The following is a 23,238-nucleotide window of genomic DNA, read 5'->3' as shown; positions in this document are numbered from 1 at the left end:
CATCTACAGGCTACAACTTAAGAGCTTTTGGCATAACATGGTTTTGGGTTTAAGGGGGTAAAAAAGGAGAGAGAAAAAAGGAGGCCACCACGCTCCATTCTGCTAAAATCCCCCTAGTCCCAGAAGGAAGGCTCCCTGCTCGGGCAGCAGCAGACACTGATGAATCCCCTAAGCCCTGAGTCCGGCTCTGTAGAGGGCTCTGGGCACAGACGAATGAGCACAGGGGAGGAGGGTGAGCACAGGGGAGGAGGGTGAGCACAGAGGAGTGATGTGCTCCTCAGCTTCTGAAAGCCCCTAAAGTTTGTCACAGAAACACACAGACGGATGGACAGATGGGCAGGCAGCCAGCTCCTGGAGGCTGGTGGCCACAGAGGATAAAAGGAGAAAGACTGCCAGGGCCCTGACTGGCTACACTTCTGCACCACACACCCACCCACCCACCCACCCACCCACACACCCACACCCACACCCACACACACACTAGAGAGAGAGAGATAATAAAAAGAATAAAAACTAAGGGCCCAGATATACAAAAAATGTGAGTAAGGAAGAAGGCAGGGAAGAAGGTAGATGATGGTCAGTCCTCCGGAAGTCTGGCCACCTTCCTCAGCTTATAAATTACAACCCCCCTGGAAAATGGGGGTGGGGGGAGCATGGTGAGGCTCCAGCTGTGGCCTGGGGGAGGACGGGTGGTGGTCAGAGCTGCTCTGGCCCATCTGGTGGCACAGTGGCCAGAGTACAAGGATCCCTTGGGTGGTGGGGGTGGGCCAGGGGAGATTCAGCAGCCGCTGGCAGGAGTCACGCAGGCCCCCTGGGACTTCACTTTGTGACGCTGGCCCCCCCGTCGCCGGCCCCCGCTGCTGGGCTTGGGCTGAAAGGGAGAAAGAAGGAGCTTGAAAAGTAGTGGCCCACTGGGAGCAGGGCAGGGCGGCACAGGGGCAAGGCAGCGGGAAGAGGGGTGGGAGGAAAGCCAGCAGGCGGTATGGTCCCAGCCTAGCCCGAGCCGTCAGCTACTGTGTGACTTAGAGCACAGCACTTCTCTGTCAGATGGAGCCGGCATCCACCCTGCCTCCCCAGCGGGCAGGTCACACTTGACGACAGTGAGCCGTTCTGAGAAGCACAAAGAGAGCAGGAACCAACACCTGCCCCCACTGATACAGAGAGAAAGGCTCAATGTGGGACAGAAAACAGAAAGGACAGGTCCAAGCAGAAGTTTCCTTCTCCAAAGCGGGGTCAGATGGAGAAGACACCGGAAGGAGCAATATGAGAGGGCAAACGGGACAGAACTGGGGGACGAACCTAACAGGAGATGCCGAGCGACAACCACACTGACACGGGGCCCAAGGCCACCTACTCCACCCCTGCCACGCAGGACGACCCTCTAAGGCAGGGCCTTTCCAACCTTCTGGACCACCACAGACATACCCCACTCCCCCCCCCCCCCCCCACACACACAGACCGCAAGCACTCTTACTCAGAGAGGGAACCCCTGACAATTTTCTATTCTGATTATTGACACCAAATGCTAAGCAGGACCGACTAAACTGGGCTTTCTACAGGGCTTTCTACAGTGTTCGAAGAAACGCTCTGCCTCAAGAGACAACCAGCACGCACTTAGCACTCACGTGCCAAGAGCTGGAGGGGAGGCACCTTCTATGAACTGCAGACACGGCAGCTGAGCACAGGCTGCCCGAAGCTCTCCTGTCACCCCCACCGGCTAGAGGAACAGCCACCCTCCCACTGCCACCCTGAGGTGGTCAGGGGACCAGACTGGCCCGAGAAGTCCACTCACCTGTGCCTGGAGACCGCTGGACAAAGCCGGCTGCACCGTCCCTAGAGAGCAAGCTTCATCTCCAGGCGGGGGTGCCCCTACTGCTGGCCCTCCAGACGGGCCTCCCTCTTCTCGCTTGGCCAGGGGGCCCTTTTTTGTTGACTGCATTTTAATCTGCTGGGGCTTCGAATTCATCGGGGAGTTGTTGGTGGTCTGGAGGAGCTGCAGGAGTCAAGGAGTTGAGGATGCGGCTGGAGCTGCAGGCAGTGACGTCAGCTCCGCTGCCCAGGCCCTGTGCCTCCGCCCCCAGGGACCTCCCCCTCCCTGGCCTGGCTAGCCCTGGGCGAGGTGGGCGGTAGGGAGGCCGTGACAGCGGCAGCCGGATGAAGGGAGGTCTTCATTCCCACTCAGTGTCTCGGGGCTGCTCCAACCCAGGCTGACGTCTTGCCTGCCTCAGCCCAGCCCAGAGTGGCTCTATCCTAGCCCCTGCCCCAGCTGCTCTTCCCGCAGACCACTGTGAATCTTGTCAACCTCCCACCTAGCCTCGCTCCTAGCTGGGGTCCAGCCTGCCCAGAACCTTGTGAACCCAACCTGAGGCTCTCTTCCTTGCTAAGCTGGCTGAACTCCTCAGGGAATCAACTGAATCTCCTGCTGCCCCTGTGACAAGAGCCTGGGGCAGGCTTTAACTTCAGGCCTCCCAAAGAAACCACCTGAATGCCTCAGCACCTGGAAACATCTGGAGTGTGGCTTTCATGAATCTTAAGAGACTGATTTAAAGCCTTCCCTTGTGGTCTAAGTTCAATCTCAAAGCAGGGAGGAGGCCTGGCTACACCCCCAAGGGCACTATGGCACGTGCTGGCAGCTTCTGCCACTCTCAGCCAGCCCCAGAGGCAAGCAGCCTTCAGAAGAGATGATCTGCCACCCACAGTACAGCCCTTGGAATTGCCTGGATGAGCCTGAGAAAGGCCGTTCTGGAGGCAAGGCCAGCCTGAGGTGGATCCCAAGATCTCACACAGGCTGTTTAGAGCAAGAATCAAACCACTCTATCAACTGCCCCTACCCAAGAACACGGGTGAAGCCTGCAGAGGGCATGAAGTGGGCTCCACGACACAGAAACAGCTCAAGCCCAGGCACCCTAGCTGTCCAACAGTCACTATATCCTGACCCACTGCCATCAGGGTGCCCCCCCCCCCCCCAGGCCACTGGAGCCTATGCCTGGCACCTCGGAGGCCGACCGTAGCTAGAACCAGACACTTTCCTACCTCTGTTTCCTAGGTAGGACAGCCAGGCATCAACCCCACCTCCTCTCCTCCACAGTCACCACCAAAGCCCAGGGAGGCAGAAGGCCCAGAGACACCTCTCGGGAAAGAGAGAACATGGCACCGAGGCCACACCTGAGCACTGTTTCAGCTCTCCCAAGGCAGGAACTAGTGCCTCTGTCCCTGGCAGTTAGCAGGATTCTGCAGGGCTTCTCCTGTTGTGCTCAGTCTGAGAATGGGATGGTCCCCAGGACTCCCTGGGACTGGGCAAAGAGGTCCTCCCGGCATACCTTGGTGATGGTGCCCACGGCCTTGGTGCGGCCTTCCCGAAACACCAGCCGCTGGTCTATGTGCAGGTACTCAGGGGTCTTGATGAAGCGGAAGTGCACGGTGGCCTTGTCCCCGGTGCGCAGACAGTCCTTGTCCATGCTCAGAATGGTGGCCGTCTGCCGGATGCTCCCGCAGTGAACTGTCAAAAGAGCCAGGAGGTCAGGATAGGACTCAGCTGCTCAGTGGCCCCCAGGCAGGAGAAAGAGCACGGCACACGCTTGAGCTGTGGCCAGCTACAGGCCTCAGGGGACCGCATGTGGCCAAGCGAGCTGGAGGTCCGCTCTTTGGTCTGCTCCTGCTGCACACTGTCAGACCCCACCTGTCCCCGGACCCACAGTCTTGGTCCCCAAATACAGGGCACTCTGTTTGCGTGTGTACCTTCTCTAGACTCTTGGCCTCTTGACAGCAGAGTTTGCCCATCTCTTTGTTCCTGACACCTTGGCAACACTGCCTGGCACATAACAGGCCGACGTTTGCTAAAGGAGTGAGTGTGAGGCTCTTGAGGGCAAGTCCGGGTCTCCAGAGCCCGACAGAGAACCGGCACTCAGCTAATGTGTGCAGGAACTGATTAAACCCTGCGGCTTGTGGGCAGAACATAGGGGAAGGCATCACTAAACAGGATGGAGACCTGACTCTGGGGTTTGGGGAGTTGTTAACACTTTGTTGAGGGAGTTAGAGCAGAGGGCCTCCTGGGCTGGCAGTGCCCTTAGACACCTACCCATGGCCTGGTAGCGTGGACTGATCGTGGTGGGGTGGTGGAGGACAAGGATCTCGGCCTCAAACTCCCAGGATGCTTGGGGATTCAAGCGTGGGGAAACCATCACCATGCCCTTGCGGATGGACGAGCGCTTGATCTGAAAGAAAGAGGGAATCCCAGACCTCAGGGATAATGATGCCCAGGATTCTATCCCCTGGTCCCAGAGGACCAGGCGTCCCCTCTGGGAACGAAGACCACCCCAGCTCAGCCTTGCCTTCTTACTGCACTGGACCACAGGCCTTCCAGGTGGACAATACAAGGCCGGCTTAAGTGCTATATGGGAAGCTTAAACACTGCTCTGCGGGGCAGCGGGGGCGGGGAGGGGTGCTTGCGTCAGGAAAGGCTTCACACAGGAAGTGGCATTTCAGCTGGGCCTTGATGGATGAATAAGAATTAAGTGGAGGTGAGAGGGCACAGGCAGGCGAGTGTGCAGATGTCAGAGACAGGGTGAGCATGATGACGGCTGGAGGGAGTAAGGAAATCCCATTCCATTGGTTAATTTGGTTGGCAGGGAAGGCAGGTGACCCTATAGCTAGCATTCATCCCAAGTCCTGAGGGATGGAAGGTTGAATGGGAGGAGGATCTGGCATGGATCCCAATGGCCCTTTGCAGTGGGACCATCTGCATAGGAGGGAAGTGTCTTTCTGACCTCACCACTGAGTTTGGGGGACCCTCCTCAGGCACCAGAAGGGGGAACAGAGCTTAGGAGGCAGGTAGGCCTGGGTTCAAGTCCTGGCTATAGCACTTACTAGTTGTGTGATCCTAGGTAAGTCACTTGGGCTCCCTGAGCCCCCGTTTTCTCACCTGTAAAAGTGAGGTCAGTAATCCCTGCCTTACTGAGCAGCCAGGACAACTGCAGATGGCCCTGAGCCCAGCGTAACGGAACCCGAGGGGGCTGTTCCTCACATTCTAGACACTCACCTTCTTCAGCGCAAAGGAGGCCGTCTGGCCCCCCCGCACCTCCTTGACAGGCATGCGCTTGCGGTGGATTGATTTGACAGCAATGGACAGGAAGTTACCCAGGGGATCTGGGCCCAGCAGCAGTGTGTCATTCAGCTTGATCAGGCCTCTCAGTGTTGTCCCCGACACGACTGTCCCCACACCCTGCAGAGAAGGCCAAGGCCCAGTAAGTCTATGCCCACTCAGACCCTCCCCAGCGTATACTTGTCCTGATGCCCCTGTAGGAAGTGCCCACCCAGTCTCCCGCGCCGCTCGGTCCACCAGAAGCCACTCACTGGGACAGAGTAAGTGTCGTCAATCTGAAACTCAGCGGGCTCTTCCTCTCGGTAGCTGGTGCGGGGGGAGAGGAGGTTGAGGAACATCTTCAGCAGATCTAGGTTCTCACCTGTGACGTTGGAGATCTGGAATATCGGGCACATCCTAAGTGGAGGGTGGAGAAAGACAAAGGAGCTCAGATGGCCAGCTCCTGGGTGATAGGGTGGGAAAGGTAAGCACGTGCTGCTTGCTAAGGGCCCCCGGCCTCCTAGGGCTCTGCGCCTCTGCCCTGGCCTTCCAAGGGCTGGCCAGACCTGCTCTAAGGCCTTCTTCTCTCACTCAGTTTTCTCTCTGAAATCTGTCCCCTCGTCCCTGTCCTTCCACCACTGCTCTATTTGGGGCTCGTATGACTGCCTCTTCTTCCTAAAGCACACACATACTTGTTTAAAATTCTTACCTGCCTTTCTGCTGCAGAGGAGACAGCCTGAATTCCCTCTTTCCAGCATGTCGGCAGGTTTATTTCCCTCAAATTCCTGTCTTCCAGCCAGACCAGAGAACCTTTGCTTCTCCCGAAAGCCTAATACTTTTTTGCTCCCCGTGTGTATCTTAACTCTGATCCTCCTGCCTGAATTTCTTCCCTTTTACCCAACTAAAAAACCCTCTCATCCTTCAGAGCCCATCTCCAATGCAGATTTTTCCAGGAAACCCTTCCCAGATGGGCACTCTTTTTTTTTTTTTCTTTTTTTTTTTTTAATTTTTTTTTTTCAACGTTTATTTATTTTTGGGACAGAGAGAGACAGAGCATGAACGGGGGAGGGGCAGAGAGAGAGGGAGACACAGAATCAGAAACAGGCTCCAGGCTCCGAGCCATCAGCCCGGAGCCTGACGCGGGGCTCGAACTCACGGACCGCGAGATCGTGACCTGGCTGAAGTCGGACGCTTAACCGACTGCGCCACCCAGGCGCCCCCCAGATGGGCACTCTTGACTCCTGCCAGCTCTTGGAAAACTTTTTGTGTATGTTACATGTGACTACATCTCAGTTTCCATCAGTCATTACAATAGGCTCTCTGTCTCCTATCCAGGGTTAATCAGAGTTTTCAAGATTGGGAATTATATAGTCTCCATAGCTTCTAGAATAACACCTGCACAGAAGAGGCGCTCAGAATGAAATGAAATGAAATGAAATGGGGCCAGCTGAAACATACCCCCTCTGCTGGCCGCCTGGTGGTACTGAAGACAGCATCAGGGCACAGCCATAGACCAAAATGCCAGGCTGCTCTGGGTTCTGTACTACAGACCAAGCCAGGAGGCGATGGCTCCTAAGCAGCCCCCAGACTCTGGGAAAAGGAGCAAACTTAACAAAGTTCACTATTATCAAGAGAGTAGCTCTCTGACCAAGGAGGTGACCACCCTGAGGACAAAGACTGTGCCTGAGTTAACTGTGAATCCTCAATGCCCGGATGAAGAACCTGGCACAGAACAAACATCCAATAAATGTTTATGGAATCAAAGGATACACTAATAAGTAAATGCCAAAACTGATCTGTGATGAGACAGCTTTTGGGGGACAACAGTATAAAAAATTAATAATAAGGGGCGCCTGGGTGGCTCAGTCGGTAAACGTCCGACTTCAGCTCAGGTCGTGATCTCGCGGTTCGTGAGTTCGAGCCCTGCATCGGGCTCTGTGCTAACAGCTCAGAGCCTGGAGCCTGCTTCGGATTCTGTGTCTCCCTCTCTCTCTGGTCCTCCCCCACTCACACTCTGTCTCTCTCTCAAAAATAAATCAACATTGACGGGGCACCTGGGTGGCGCAGTCGGTTAAGCGTACGACTTCAGCCAGGTCACGATCTCGCGGTCCGTGAGTTCGAGCCCCGCGTCAGGCTCTGGGCTGATGGCTCGGAGCCTGGAGCCTGTTTCCGATTCTGTGTCTCCCTCTCTCTCTGCCCCTCCCCCGTTCATGCTCTGTCTCTCTCTGTCCCAAAAATAAATAAACGTTGAAAAAAAAATTTTTTTTTTAAATAAATCAACATTGAAAAAAAATTTTTTTAATTAATAATAAGTTATAAAAATGGCTGCGTTTGTATCACACAGCAGCCAGACACAGGGCTAAGTGCTTTACATACATCATTTCCAACACTTATGAGAACGCCATGGAGAAGGGAATATTATTCCCATTTCACAGGTAAGAAGACACTGAAGCCTCAGCTGAGATTCCAACCTCAGCAAGGCCAGCACCTCAGAATATGGGTTGCCTGACAGAACTTCTGGGCAACACTGCCCAGCTGGGAGAAGCTGTACTGAGTTCAGAATCTTCTAGTCCATCCAATCTCTATGCCTGCCCAGAAGTGAGTGCTCACTACCCATTTACCTCTCAGAGCTGAAGTTGGAGGCCGTAACAATCACATCATCCTTGCTCTGTACCAACACAGGGATCTTCCGGCAGCCTGGCGACTTCAGCAGGCGCTGTAACAGCTTCAGGGTTTCTTAAAGGGTGAAATGGAACACAGTTAGGGGGACACAGCTTTCTCTTTGGCCGGGCTTCCAGAGCAAGACTGGTCCACTCCTTACTGACATAAGCAGGAGACAGATGGACAGACCAGCGTTAAATGGCAGCCCTGGAGAAGCAAAAGGAGGATCAAAACCTGGGGTGGGTAGGTGCTTGCTAGAGTTAAAAAGAGCATAGATAAGGTCTCTCTGGTAAGGTTACAAGTCTGAAACCGGTCAGATTTCTCCCGAGTCTCTAAAAGACCCACATCCTGTAAGCCACGACAAAGCCAATGTTCTCAGAATGTTCTGCTTCCTCGATAAAAATTCATCTGACAAAGGACCTCTAAGACATTTACACATCCACAGAAGCCCTTATGAGGCATTCCAAAAGGACACCTCTCTACTTCTCATCTACCGTCTGTAGCAGTGAGGAAGAAATGTGCGGCTGTTCTGAAGCCTTTGGTGATAGAAGGCAATCAGACCCTCTGCCCAAATGTCTCCATAAATATCCCCTGTTTAGATGCTAAAAGCCAAGGCCCTGGCCCTATGGCCAGCTGAAAAGAGGTGCCAGATCAGGGATCTCAAGAATCCTATATTTGGAACCAGAAGGAACAAAGAGCAGGGCATAATTCGAGGGTGTGCTCAGACCAAGAGCTAAACAGAGGAGGAAGCAGAAGATTCCGGGTTGACAGAAATTCAGACCAAGGTCTGAGCACAAGGGAAAAAAGCAAAAGATTCTGGGCTGAAGCCCTGGCAGCACCACCAAGGAGCCACAGTGGGCGACAGCCCCAAACAGAGAGACTGCTGCTAGCTGCAAGCTTCACTTACCTTGTAGGATGTTGGCAGGACACATGTCAATCTTGGTGACCACCACAAAGACAGGCACATTGAGTGCCAATGCCAGGCCCAGATGTTCCTTGGTCATCCCCACGATGCCAGCATTGCTCCCCACCTGCCCCAACACAGAAGGAACGGTCAGGACAAGGGAGACAGAGTAAGGGTGAGCACAGGGGCTCGAAGAAGGCTGGGGTAAGAGAGAGCTCCCATCTCTGAGGCCTCCATCAGAACAGGACACATGGGGCAGAAGTCTTGGGCCGGAAACCAAATAGCTGTAGATGGAAGCTGGGCTAGGCACCAATGGCTTTGACCTCTGATTTAACGATGTAGGCTATCCAAATCAGAGGAGACTTGGAAACGATAAAAAAGACAAACTCAGACAGTCTGGGAAAACAACCGTCTAGAGCCATCAAGGATACATTCAGTTTAACATCACTGGCCTCCAGTTTCCTGGTCTATAAAATGGAGCAGTAATGACACCCACTTTAGAGGGCCTGTTAAGGTTCAAGTGTCATAACATACGTCAGAGATCCAATACACCTGGCACCAATGAGGTGTTCAGGCAATGGCAGCTGTTGTTATTGCTACTGGTCCTTCCCGTAACAATAAACGTTTTAAAATATCACCATAAAGGCTGCCCAAATAAACTAGGGCACATGTACAAGTGTGCCATACAAAGCATACCAAGCATGCTATCCAGAAGAAAGAGAGACTCCTATCTACTGACATGGGTTAATCTCTAAGACATGTTTTTAAGAGGAAAAAAAAGGCAAGGTGTAGGTAGCATGCTACCGTTAAAAGGGTGTAGAATGGATCAGGGTTTGAAAAAAGCAGCTTTAAGAAACTTGGGGAACATCTGAGATAATATAAACACTTAGAGCCTAGATATTGGAGGGTATTAGGGAACTCATGTGCATCTTCCCAGCTACAGTAACAGTAGGAGACAGTCCTTACTTTTAGGAGCTGTGTGCTAAAGTATGTGGGGGTCAAGAGTCACAATGCCTATAATCTTTCAAATGGTTCAACCAAAACAACAAAAACACACATATGCATCCATCACAAACACAGATGAACACAGCAAAATGTTAATGATTGTTGAATCCGAGCAGCGGGTCGATGGTGTTCGCTGTACTATTCCTTCAACCTTCCTGACTGTCTGAAATTGGAGGGAGAGAATACATCCGCATTTGCTGGTATGATTACAAAATATCTCTGGAGACTACATACGAAACTGGAAATACTGGTTGCCCTGGAGAGGAAACGGAACAGAGGAGGAAGGGAGACATTTCAGTAGAAGCATTTTGGTGTCTTTTTGTCTTTGTGCCATAAGAATGCGCTACTTACTAAAGTTGAATTCAAGTTGTTACGACGGGGCACCTGGGTGGCTCAGTCTGTTGAATGTCTGACTCTTGATTTTGGCTCATGTCATGATCTCACGGGTTCTGAGATCGAGCCCTGTGTCAGCCTGTGTGCTGAAGGCACAGAGCCTGCCTGGGATTCTCTCTCCCTCTCTCTCTGCCCTTCCCCTGCTCCTGCGCACATGCTTGCTCTTGCTCACTCGCTCGCTCTCTCAAAATAAATATTGTCGTAACATATTTACATAGCGTTTAATACATTCCAGAACGGTTTCTTCCCTTTTTAAAATGTTTTAAAGTTTATTTATTTATTTTGAGAGAGAGAAGCACAAGTGGGGTAGGGGGAGAGAGAGGGGGAGAGAGAATTCCAAGCAGGCTCCGAGCTGTTAGCGCTGAGCCCGACCATGGGGCTCGAACTCACTAACCGTGAGATCATGACCTGAGCCGAAATCAAGAGTTGGATGCTTAACCGACTGAGCCACCCAGGTGCCCCTTACATTCCAGAACGGTTTCAAGCGATGCCCTTCATTTGATCGCACTTCACAGGTGAGCCGCTATCCCACTGACACAGACGTCCTCTGCCATGTTCCCTTCTGCTCACACCAAGACTCCTCCTCTCTCTTCCTTCTAATTCTTCCCGTTTCTTCCAACCACCTTTCCTATCCAACCCAGACTTGTTTGCATTCTTTCCAGCTGGGATAAGAGAATGCTCTATCGCACTGTTGTCTATATATTTTATAGACTCCTTCCCCCCCCCCCTGGAAATTTATTATCATGGAGCCATGATGATTTCATGTTTTCTACAGAAATTTTTAATATTTGGATTATAGCCTAAAAGTCAGATAATGTATAACATTTCATCTAGGGTGAAGGTGTTTCCTTTAATTGCCCTTGTTCCCTATACTTAGTTAGAAAAATGCCTACTTTACACTGGTTTCTACACCTTTCTTAACACAAACCCAGCAATTCCCCCAAATACGCCCTATGGCTCTCCCTCTGAAACCCCTTCTTGTGGAAGTTTTTCTTAGCCCAAAGTTGGTGGTGGCCCCTGAAATGCTCAAGGATACGGGAGATCCCGATTTAATGAGATCCCAAGAACCTTGGGTAGAGACCAACCAAGAGTGTTCACACATATGCTCTGCTTCTTTACTCTCCAGTTTGGGGAGAATTTGCCTGAGAACCTGTGTCTGTGGGGCAACTTGATCAATTATGCTCTCAACAGATGCTTGTGTCTACTACACTTATTAATACAGGCAGCTGGAGGAACCAGGAAATGGGGAAGGGCTTTGAGAAGCACTTGCCAAAGGAAAACTTGCTCACTTGTGCTCTCTGTGGAAGCTGTGAAGCTGTGTGCAAGGCAGTGGGCCTCACAGACTCCCACACGCTGTCCAGGGAAGAAAACCAGTGGGACCCAAATGGAAACTTTGCAACATGATCCAACACAGAAGCCTCTGCTCCCTTTCCTTTTCAGTTGATCTATATTTTGATGAGCTGCCAAAAAAAAACTACTCACTGGACTGTAAGCTCTACGGGAGCCCGGGGTGGCCCCGTATCCTTCAGGCCCCAGGAACGGTGCCAGGCACACGGGAGCCTCTCCTCCCAGGCTTTGACAGAGGTGACCTCCCGGGCCCCTCTTGACTGCCGTCTGTGCTCTCTTCCATTTCTTCTCAGGTTCGTCTCGTCTCTGGGGGTGCCACCTAGTATCACCTCCGCAAAGCAGCCTAACCCCGCCACGGGAAAACATTTCTGAAGGTGGTAAGTGAGCCCCAGGAGAAACCCTCCTCTATGCCTCTTTGAAAAATAAAACAGGTCTGCAACCGGCACCAGGGGGAGAGATCGAGGTGCGTACACCACCAAGGTACAAGACCACAGCACTCAGGGGGCCAGGCAACCCTGTAAAATGTGTCATCCTTACCCAGTGTCAAAGCCCGGAATCAACAGGCCTCTGTCGCAGAACAATCTCTAGCACTCGCGCATCACCACCTCCCAAACAACCCAGCTGGAGTCTCCCCTCCTCAGGAGTGCTTCCCACTTACCATGAGCATGCAGAAGTCCGGCAAATGACCTGTCATGCCAAAGACAGTGGTCTTCAGGTACTTCTCATGGCCAGCCAAGTCGATGAAGGTAATGACCTTGGTGGATTTCTCACAAATCTTTGTCCATTCCAGGCTGCCACCGTGGCTGTCTGGCTTATTTACCACATTGCCTTCACTGTCAAAGCCCAGGATGTCGTTGCCCACGCTGCTGGTGCGACCAGATTCAATCTCATGTTTGTGGCGGAAGAGCTTCTGGCGGGCAAAGCCTCGGCCGTTGTCCAGCTCCCCGTGGGTCAGGACCCCCAAAAGCGTGCTTTTGCCGGCATCCACGTTGCCTACCACTGCTACCCTGCACGTACACGAACCCATACATCCTTGTGAGAGTTAGTGGGTAAGCAAAGTGAACCCGAGTACCTGGATCTCTAAGGACACACTGCCCCTGAGCCTCTGCAGCCCACTGCTCCCCCCACTCGTGGCTGAGCACATTGGGAACGTCCCTGGAAGCACAGCCTCCAGAGTAGAAAGAATTATTTCGGAGGAACTAGACTCCTGTCACGATGGCCTTCTCTCTTGACGTCCACTAGCTTCCTCAAAGCTGCCAGACAGGAGCCCCAAGCCGGCAGAGGCACAAAGTGCTCCCCTCCAATATCCTGGTTTTCAGCCTCACAGGTTGATTAGATGAGACAACGTAGCCTCAGATAAGAAAAGGGTGCCTGGGTGGCTCAGTCGGTTAAGAAAAGGCAGCCCACACAATGGCCACAAATGGATGGCTGGCCTCCACTCTTACCAAACGGAAATATTTAGGGAGGGGGAAGTACAGAAGCAGAAAACGGAGCTATCATATCTCTGGACACTCTTTCCTGGCCTCAGAAAGGGAAGGAGTGTCAAGTGCCAGAGGTTCAATCACTGCTCTCCGTGAAGCCCTAGACCGCAGGGTCACGCAGGGGTTCAGAACCCCTGAACTGTTCCGAAGGCCTCCTCACCTGACCTCCAGGAAGTCATTGTCTCCTACTCGTTTCCGGACCAGGTAATCACGCACACGGCCCCCCGCTTCTTGGCGTTCCCGCAGGAGGATGACATCAGCCTCTATCTGTTCCGCCATGCTCTTCACTGTGGCGTAGGAGGCCTCCATGTCAGCTTCACTCAGTCCATACTCAGTCCCATCTGGTGACAAGAGCCCAGACATCAGCCTGCCAACAAGTCAGCCGTTCAGCCACCCCCACCAAACCGCACCCCCCCCCCCCCACCGACCCCAGGCACTGGAGAACAACACCGCTCTCTCTGACACTTTTCAAAAACCTGGGCACACACAGAGTTAATAAATAATAGTGCCGCGGGCTTCCCCTTGAAGCAGGGTATTCGTTAATTCATTCAACAGTAATCACTAAGACTCTCCAAGGTTTTATGCCAAGTCTCATGCTGGGTACTGGGAGTACAGGTGCCCTCGGCGAGCTCACAGCCCAGCGGGAGAGACAGAAAATTAATTAATTGCAATACAACTTGAGTACTTTACTATAGAATTATACAAAGGGAATGTAAAGTGTAAGCAACTAGCACAGTCTAGGGAAGCTGAGGACAGCTCTGCAGGATGCCGAGTCCAAGCTGGGTCTCCAAGTATGAAAAATGGGCCTACGGAGAAAGGAGTAAAAACATCCTAGGCAGAGGAGCAAAGCACGGAGCATGGCAGATCACGGCACATTCAAGGACCAATAAGCAGCTTGGTGTGTTGGGGAGCGGGATGCCAAGTGGTGAGAGACCCTATAAGGGGTGAGAGCCGTTAAGAGCAGACACCAGACGGCAGCAAAACACATTATGTACCAGGCAGTGGGAAGCTTTGGGAGTTTAGGCAGGGGTGTAACACGATCAGATTCACTGTGGGCTAGAAAGAGGTCTTGAGCAGCAACAGAGAGTGTGCACTGGCAAGGGAGAGACCAGAGAGGGGGAGCCCGGTTAGGAACTAATTCTAATAACCCAAGCAAGAAATGATGAGGACAGGAGGCAAAGGAAAATTGGGAGAGAACTGAAGAATGATTTTAGGGATAGATTTTTAATTGAGGTGGCTCAGGTGAAACATCCAGCAAGTAGCCGGAAAAAAGGAGTCTGAGCTCAGAATGAGGAAGGGAGTCCAACGGAAAGACATGGGCCAATCAACCAAATCACCTGAGCGTCTACTGTAAGGTAATCCCTGCGAGGTGCTTTCAACTTGGGATCGTTCAATTCCTCCCACAAGAGCTCGTCGGCTTTTCCTCCAGCCTCTGGGTCTCAGAGAGTGAGTGCCTCTGCCCCTTCCCCAGGCTAATCCCCCAGCATGTGCCCAACCCCTTCTCTTCTACTGCCTCTCAAAGACTTTACACTGCCTTTTCCCACCCCCTCTTCCCTTCTACCACCAAGCATCTCAAGGGAGTGATCACACCTGCTGACTGTATTTCTGAGGACTCTAGAAAAATTAATTTTCAAGTCATTAATGGCCTTCAACCACTCATCTAATGCCCTTTACTTGACCCCCTACAACACTGGACACTGCTGGCTACCCTACCTTTGCTTCCCGAAGCACTTCCCTCCCATGCTGCCTGCCTATTGCCTGAACTCTTCTGATTTACCTCTCTACCCTCTGTCTGGCTCCTTCCTCTCTCAGTGGTCCTCTTCTCTAGCCTCTGAACATTTATTTCCCTTGGCCATCTCATCCTATGGCTCCAACCGTCACTTTGTAAACGACAAAAACACTCATTTCTAGCACTGTCCTCTTCGAAGAGCTCCAGACTGGATTTCCAGTTGCATGGGTGAGAACTCTTAGAAGCCCGGCATCTAAACTCAACCACTCCACACTCCTTTGTAAACCACAGCACAAAAACGAACACTGCTAGTAAAGCACTTTAGTCCTCCGTGCAATCCTATGGGGTAAGCATTACTGTTCCCATTTAGCAATGGGATAAACAGAACCCGGAGAGGTCTCAGAGCTGGTAGACAGCCAAGGGGCCGTGGGCGTTTGGGTTTTCTGATTCCAAACGTAGAGCCTTTTCCTCTGGCCAGGGTTCCTCTTCGTGCCCGGCCAGTTCCTCCCTTGCCTTCCCTACTTCTGATGGCAACACTACCTTTCCAGTCACCCAGGCTCAACACTCATCCCTCCAGTCCTGATTCTAGCTTTACGCCTCGCCCTTCTGTCCTTGTCCCTGCTCTCCTGTTGCCAACCCAGTGCCACCAGCCCAATTCAGGCCCTGTTCCACCTCAAACACTACAAGACCCCTAGCTGGTCGTAGCACATCCCGGCTTTATTCCCTGCAACCCATCCTGCATACACACAAGCTTAAGCTCCTAATCCAGGCACAGTTCTGGCGTTGTTACTTCCAAGTCAAACCCTCGGGCTCCCCCAGTCCAGTAGCAACCGGTTCCAATTTCTTCAAGGTCTCCCGCATTTATCCCACACCTCCTCCTGTTTTGTCCCAACGCAAGTGGCTCAGTTACCATCCCTCCTTGTTCCCTACACTTCTTCAGATCTATTCCTTTGCTTACGTATTTCCCATCCTAGAAAGCACATCAGCACACCACACACTACCCCCCTTGTGGAATAGGGTCCTGGATGCATGTCTTCCCCCACTATATACAAGGATCTTGAGGACAGGGTATCTCAAACATTCCCTGGATGCCCCATGAGGGTGCTTTTCCTCCATCAAGTCCTCAAATGTTTACAAAATGAAAAAAAAAAAAAAAAAAAAAAAAAGAAAGAAAGAAAAGAAAAGAAAAGAAAAGAAAAGAAAAGAAAAGAAAAGAATACAGAGGGATTGGTTGGGCTGAGGAGTTCCCTCAGCCTACTTAGCTCTAGAAATCTTCTAGGTTAGAGAAGGGCTTACTGAAAGTGTTCCTAAGAGAAAGCCTACTAACCTTGCCATTCTAGCCAGATTCCCAAATTCTATCCAACCTTCCCTGCTTCTGGTACAACAAAATGCTTCCGGGTCCTGTTTCACACCAAGGGGCAATCACGAACGTCACCTTGTCTATCCAGACCTCCCAGCGAATGCCCCTAGTCACATTACCCTTCTCCAGCGTGCACCGCATTCCTCATTCTGTAGGAGTGGAGACAAAGGCCAAGGAGAAAAGCTGTAGAGGTCCAATTACTTAAGGCCACATATTTAGCCATGCCCAGACCTAATCAGATTTCTGTCCTGCCATCTGGCTTACCTTTTCTGTATGCACTCTCCTCAACGTGCTTTTAGGATAAAAGTCTTAATTCCTTGATGTGGCGTTCAAAAACCATCAAGACGTGGGCCCTGCTGATCTGTCCAGCCTACCCTCCTGATACTCCCAACCTCACATTCTATGCTCCCACTTTACAGAATCACTTTTGGTCCACCAACTATTCCACAATCACCAATGCCTCTGTGCCTCTGTGCATGTGGCTTTCTCAGCTCACTCACTACTGCCTCCATTTAACCTGGAAAACTCCTACTCACCCTTTAGTATCGTTTCAAGGGGCACCTCCTCTTTGAAGCCCTTGCTGACTGCCCCCAGAGACCTGACACTCCTCCTATTTCCCTGAACTTTTAATACAGGAGCTGGTTCTTAGAAAGCCATGACTTAATATGAAAAATGAACAAAGTTCTTCTTGAAAAAAAATCTCCTGGTAAATCAACTCTAACCTGGAATCTTTAAAAAATTATTACTGCCATGATTAATACTAGGTAACATTTCTGTGATACTATAGTCAAGTGTTAATCTTCGCCATGACCCACGGGACAGATTCTATTATCAACCCCATTTGAAGACAAGGAAAAGAGCCAGTAGGCAAATGGAGATCTACTACCAGGTGAGACCGCCTCCTTTTACAATTAGGAACGTATACTTAATGAACATATTACTCTGCCTAGAACTTTTTAACATCTAACTTACCCACACAAAATATCTCTGAGGTAGGGTGGGGAAGTGTGCCATCAACTCCATTTTACAGACGAAGGAAGTGATAAACAGAAGTAAAGCACAGGAAGCCGGTAATGAAGCTGACCTCTGGGGGCCTTGCATCTGGTTTAGTCCTCTATTTGATGTTCAACTTGTTTAACTAGTTATGCTCTCTTTCTACCTCTAAAGAATTCCAGTAGGAAGGAGTCACTGAATCTAACAGCGTCCAATTGGTGGATGCAAAGATAATGCTTGGGTGTGTAGATGTAATAATGAATACTGAACATCTTATGCTTTGCCACTGGAGGGTTAATTAGTTGTGAGTTGCCAAGGCATGGTAATGATGGGGGGGGGAGGGGGCGGGGAAGGGCAGGGTCCTAAGAATACAGACCATCAAAGAACAGTCCCGACGCTTGTCAAAATTGGTCTAGATATGGTTTCTTCAATTCTACAAGCGTGAAGTGGCCTGAGAGTGGCTCATCCTAATACAGCAGGCCAGATGTGCACCTGAACAAAAGCTTTTAAAAGTCTACCAACAAACCCCTGGTCACCAAACAGAATGGCTCTTTCTGAACCTGACTCTCCTTGCTGTCTTTAGCACTTGCCAGTGCTGACCAACCCCCTCCCCGTCTTGTCAGGCAACCTCTCAGTGTGTCTACCTCTCTGACCATGCTTTCTTTAAAGTGATAAGACCCGAAACTGGGAAGGTAGCAGCAAAGATGGAATGGAAGGGACGGATAGGAGAGACATTTCAAAGGAAAGCACAGCAGTATTTGGAGATCAAACCCTTCTTCCATACGTCAGTCTTGCGGCATTTCCAAATATTTTCTGCTCAGGTTATCTATGTATATACTATCTTTCTTCCCGGGGCAGAGGCCAGTTTATAAGTATCCAAAAGTACTTTGCAACAGTATCAAGCCCTTAGAAGATACTTAACAGATCTTCTAGTCAAATAGCTAAAGAATGACTTTGAGTTTTTCTCCATCTCTGACTAAAAAGAATTATTACCTGCCTTTGCAAAGCCTGCATTCAGCAAAGAACTGTTCCTTTAATGACGCATCAAGGCCTACCAGGGCTTCCTGTGAAGACGACAGAGCCAAGTTCTGGTCCAGGCTAAATTCATAATTGTTAACAAGCCCAGCTGCCATTTCAGCAAAAATAATGTCATAATGAAGCAAGAGTAAGTAGGCCTTGTATCGAGGGAATATTTTTTAATACCTAACTTATCCACACAAAGTACCTCTGAGGTAGGGTATCCCTAGGAGTGACCAAAGGGGGGCGGGGGGAAAGCCCAAGATAAAATTTAGAGGACTGCCCTCCTCTAAAACAGTGGGCCCCATTACAATGGAACAAGCAGGCTGGAGGACATTGATCAGCCCCTTCCGGAATGGTAACAAGGCTACACGTCTGACAGGATCTCACAGGGAGAAAAAGAAGACTTCTGTTATCACAGCTAACCACAGCGAATGGTCAGTGTGGTCTGAGGCAAGGCGGTCTTGCCAAAGGGAGGAACGCTGGGTGTCCTTTTCTTGAAGACGTCAAGAAGAATCACGAAGGTTCTCTGCAAAACAGCTAATAACAGCAAAGGGATCCGTAAACCAGGCCTAAAGAGGGAAGGGCCTAGAGCTGCCCAAGGAAGACTTAACTGTAGGCCTCACTGTGACTTGCTCTGTTACCTGGGATAAGAAGTTTCCTCGCTTTGTGCTTTCCCTTTATGCAAATTGAGGGTACTGGAGACAGCAAGGAAGCATCTGTAGAACCGCCTGGACAGTGAATCTTTGACATCAAGCATATTATGATCACTAAGGTGGGAGTTAGCATCACCGCTTTGTCCTTTTATGTCCTCCCAAACAGTTGTGCAGACACTAAAGAATCACTGCAGCCGACACAGGACCAGGAAGTTGATAAAAGAAGGACAATGTGCTCTAAATAATTTTTTAAAAATAAAGCGAAAGGAAAACTATGCTCACCTGATCCCTGCCCAATGACATATATGGTCTCTCCGCATCCCTCGTCCATCCTCTCCCACATCTGCCGAAGTAGGCTGTCATACTGCTCTGATGTAGGGCTCACTAGAACCAGCTAGAAGAGAAACCAACAGCCTTAAGACCACACTTACTAGAAGAGCACCACAGCCAAGGTAGATCAGCAGCCTGACCAAAGACCCTGATTGAACCCCACAGCATCTCGATCTGAAATAACTACGCGGCCCCCCTCATGTCCTCTCTGCCTCCCTTGAAATAGCCTTTGAGCCTTAGCCTTTTAGGAATTGAGTTCTATGATGTACTAAAATGAGGATGTCCAGCCACAACCCGCAGACAAAAGGGTGTGAGCAGCCTGCTTCCTGCTGCTTGACAGGAGGGGCAAGGACCCACCACGACTGACAATGGGGCACTGTGGGGAGGCATTCAGGAGCCGTGCTTTGTTACCTACGTGCCAAAGTCTGCTACCTGCACTTTGCAGTTCACCGGACAGAGAGCTCCTACCCTGCCATTCCCGCCACCCTAGGCCACTGGTTCTCACAGTAACCAAAGAATTCGGTTCCATCTCGCCTTGGCAAGATCTTGGTTATTCAGAATCAGCAGCAAAAACTGCCGCAAGACTCATCTCCAGCAACAAAACACCCATTACCAGTAAGGCGGGTAGTTAGCGCCATCATTCTGCAAATTTCTGTCAATAACGTGAAAATATACACTGCTTATTTGGGGAGGCCATTTAGCAAGAGGTATGTCAGATTCCATTCTCTGACCACTTGTGTGTGACCTTGGACAAAGAACTTAACCTCTCTGAGTCTCAGTTTTTCAATCTACAAATAGGGATTATACTACCTGAATCCTAAGGCCACTACAAAGACCAAGTAAGATAACATGTAAAAACACCTAGTCCACGGCTCAGTAAGTGGGAATTCATTTCCTTCGCCCAATCAGCCCTGGGAAAACCTTCTCAGATGAAACTAGCCACTACAGTTCACTGATCATTTCTCCCTCTGAAAGCTCTCAGAACTTTTGGTCTCCGTAGTTCATTGTAGCAAGCGTATACACTTATAGCTTCTAGTCTTTTCCTCAGGAATCAACACATCCCTTCTCCCTCTCCACATTGTCAGTTTTTCTTTTCAATATCATCAAAATTTACAGACCTACGGCTTCTCAAGTTCACAACAGTGAGAAGGACTTCCCCAGCTCTGCAATGAAGTAACACCTGCCTATCCCGGAACATTAAATGAGTTGGTGAGGAAATGACGGTACTACTCTCTTTGCAACTCTGCCTTGCACGTTCCCACCCTGTGTCTTCAGGATTCTTCAGCACCTTGACCATGAACTGACACCCGACTCATCTGCTTCTGAAGCAAGTGCATTTCTTACAACTTCCTGAGTTGACTCATTAGGGCTTGTACTTGTCAACCTGGGTGCTGCCTGGGTCTTTTGCTTCAAGCCCATGGCCTCACACATTGCCTCTGGCCATCCCTCTCTCTGAGCTTGGCTATTCTCATTACGGTAGTGGAGACAGCAGACAAGAAAACTGTTAAAGAAGGCAGATAGCTGGTTTCTAGGTAGGCAGCTGAGACTAGAGGGAGAGAAAACAGTTGAAACTTGGTTGCTTAGGTTGCAAGGGAACTTCTCTCCGGCTTGGGTCAAGTTGCATGCAGTTTTGCCACCAGACTTTGACAAGGCACGAATGTTTTCAAGGCTCGACAAACACGTTTCATTGTAACTATCCAGCAACAGGTAGGAGGTGGCATTGATGTTCTGTCTTCCACCTGCTGCTACTTAATCTGCACAGGGAATTACCAGTTGTTCAGTTCCCTTCAAACATTTACTGAGTAGTATGTATCGGGCGCTATACTAGGGGTCTGTTAAAGAGACAAAATTCAATCAAGTAACTTTAAAGATCTCATTGGCTTTATTCTACATTCATGAATCAGGCAGCATCCTATCCAGCAAGGAGAAAGGAGCTCCATGTAGCTGTACAGAAAGGAAAAAGATTTTATAGGCAGAAATGAGGGGAGACAAGGTTATTAGGGCAAGAAAAGAAAGGATCCGTTTCAGGCAAGGTTACCTTCTCTTTGGGAAAAGCAGGGGGGATCTTGTCAGGCAGATTACCTCACTAGCACTGACCAAGAAATTTCACTCCTGGGAGAGGTTGAAGCTGCAACTAAGTTTTGCCGTTCTGGGGGCAAGTGACTCCGTCCTGGGCCTGTTCTGTTTTGTTTTGTTTTTTAACATGTCGAATACCTTTCTCATTTTTACAACATACTTGGACTTATAAATGATGTAGCTATAGAACTGAGAGGTTAAGAAACTTTCCCAAGGTCACAGAGCCTTTTTAAGTGGCAGGGCAGGAAAGGGAACCCAGCCCTGACTCCCAGATTGGCATTCTCTCCTTTATTGACGTTTAAGCACCTTCAAAACACCAGTCGCGTCTTACACTTACTGCTTCATTCGCACAATGCCAAGCAGAAGCCGAGCCCTTGATTCCCGCCTACCTTCTCCCAAGCTCAGAAGCCCCGATTTAAAAGGCCCTTCATGATTCCATTCATACAGGATGAGGTTCCACTCCCAGGGTGGCGAGATTACGGGTCCTGCCCATCTTTCAGTTTTGGTTCGTCGAGCAGGAATTCCTCGGACAACCCTCCCTCCGACCGAGCAACTACTTTCGGTCTCCTTTCCCGACACCAGGCAGAGCCCCGGCGGCCTTCCTGCTCCCGGCGGGGCTACCTGATCCTCCCGCGCCGCCGCTCCCCCTGCGCCAGCCACCTCCGACTCTCGGCTGCCGTCTCGGGGGAGGCGGCACCGCTCCGGGAGCGGGAGCCGGAGCGGGAGCGGGACCGGGACCGCAACCGCGCGGGGCGCTGCGGGCGCCCCCGTTCCACGTGGCCGAGCCGGGGGGCAGCGATCTGGGCGGGAGCCCGACGGCGGGAGGCCGGGTAGGCGCCGCCGGGGGAGGACGGCGGTGCGCGGCCCTCGGGGGCCACCCCCTCGCCCTCGGCCGGGAGCTCCAGGCGCGTCCCGCACCGGCAGGTGGGCGGGCTTGGCCCGGCCCCTCCCGCCCCCGCCGGCGCCATCACCGTTGTCCCGGAGACGGCTCGGCCCACCGCCCTGTCCCCCTCAGCGCCGCCGCCGGCGCCCAGGCCTACCTTGCTGGTGAGGTCCAGCTCCGGCTCGCCGTTGAGCGCCTCGCCGTCCTCGCTGCAGTCCGAGTCGAAGCCGCCGTGGAGCCGGGCGGCAGCCGCCGCGGCCCTGGCCGCCCCCGGCGAACTGGGCTCGGGGGCGAACATAGAGGCCGGGACCGGCGAGTCCATCGGGGAGCGACTCCGCTCCGCCGCCATCTTTAATAACTTAGGCTAATTCGTAGCCGGCCTCCCCTCCCTCCTCGGCGCATTTGCCTAATCTATGCGTTGCCCCGCCCTGCCCCTCATTGGATAATTTATGCGAAACTTCTCCAGCCGCGTAAAGAGTGACACGTATCTCTAGCTAAGAAACAATCGACCAGGCCTCCTAGCCACCAATCACTGAAGCCCTTTCAAGTACCTGATGAATAATTAATGAGGCCCAAACCCCAACAACAAATGTCTGAGACGTCACGCGCCCGGATCGCAGCTCGGGAGGGGGCAGCGCCGCGTCCACGCTACCTGCCTGGAGCCTTCCAGCCAACGGGAGTGGGCAGAGTATGACTGACACAGCAGCCATCCAATAAATGGGGGAACACACACAACGTTTACCCTCACCGCCCCTCACTTCCCCCTTTCCCATAGGCGGTGCTCAGTTTCCAAATCTCAGGGCAAAACAGTGGGCGCGGAGAGCCTCGCGATGATGGACAGGGGCAAGGCCCAATCTAGTCACCGGATAGGTCCCGCGCCTCGGGCCACCGCCCACCGAGATAGTAAACTGCACAAGGCGCCTCCCTCCTCTCAACTCAATGACTCCGGGCAATCCCTGCAAGACCGAATCCGACGTGCTGGCAACCTCCAGGCAATTTTAATAGTAGGATCGATGCCTGGAATACTATAGCAGCAGAGCGAGGCAATTAATTAAACGCTGACCTTAGGGAGAATTCTCCATTCACTGCCTCTGCAGAGAGAGCAATTACGGGACCAAAAAGAGGCAACCAGCTAAAATAACAAGCCAAAACTACCTCACCGCATTTGTGAACTGTGAAGCCAAGATCTAGGGTCTGTGAGGGTAGTTTCCAATGGATGATTCCTAAAGAGTAGAATCGGTTGTGGATAAGCCCCAATCCAAAATACTATCAGCACAAGTTTTAAGTATCTTTCCCGGTTTCAAACGTTTGCAAAGCTTGATA

The 23,238-nt window shown here is 51.4% G+C and overlaps 1 protein-coding gene across 1 annotated transcript; it reads right to left on the bottom strand.

Moving 5' to 3' along the window:
• Positions 1-460: 460 nt before the first annotated feature.
• Positions 461-22,783, bottom strand: GTPBP1 (GTP binding protein 1). The gene is made up of 12 exons (XM_047066921.1): positions 22,073-22,783; positions 18,909-19,020; positions 13,032-13,212; positions 12,049-12,397; positions 8,649-8,772; positions 7,702-7,816; positions 5,353-5,497; positions 5,039-5,221; positions 4,079-4,214; positions 3,321-3,499; positions 1,793-1,993; positions 461-871 (listed from the first exon to the last, which is right to left on the bottom strand). The coding sequence occupies exons 1-12, from the start codon at positions 22,262-22,264 to the stop codon at positions 779-781; spliced, it is 2,010 nt and encodes a 669-aa protein (XP_046922877.1). The 5' UTR covers positions 22,265-22,783; the 3' UTR covers positions 461-778.
• Positions 22,784-23,238: the final 455 nt, after the last annotated feature.

Source organism: Lynx rufus, unplaced genomic scaffold (genome assembly GCF_022079265.1).
Source record: "Lynx rufus isolate CCGP_SWC_20201006 ecotype Redwood Valley unplaced genomic scaffold, mLynRuf1.p SCAF_7, whole genome shotgun sequence".
In the NCBI taxonomy this organism is placed as follows: Eukaryota; Metazoa; Chordata; class Mammalia; order Carnivora; family Felidae; genus Lynx; species Lynx rufus.
Note: the sequence above shows the minus strand (reverse complement) of the source record. Positions and strands in the feature narration are given on the sequence as shown.

Excerpts from the sequence above, each read along its gene's own strand:
- GTPBP1 (XM_047066921.1), bottom strand. The coding sequence starts at position 22,264 with ATGGCGGCGGAGCGGAGTCGCTCCCCGATGGACTCGCCGGTCCCGGCC. Across the intron at positions 8,773-12,048 it reads CGGACTTCTGCATGCTCATG|GTGGGGAGCAATGCTGGCAT; the intron begins GTAAGTGGGAAG and ends GTGTTGGGGCAG. Across the intron at positions 5,222-5,352 it reads ACGACACTTACTCTGTCCCA|GGTGTGGGGACAGTCGTGTC; the intron begins GTGAGTGGCTTC and ends CCTTCTCTGCAG.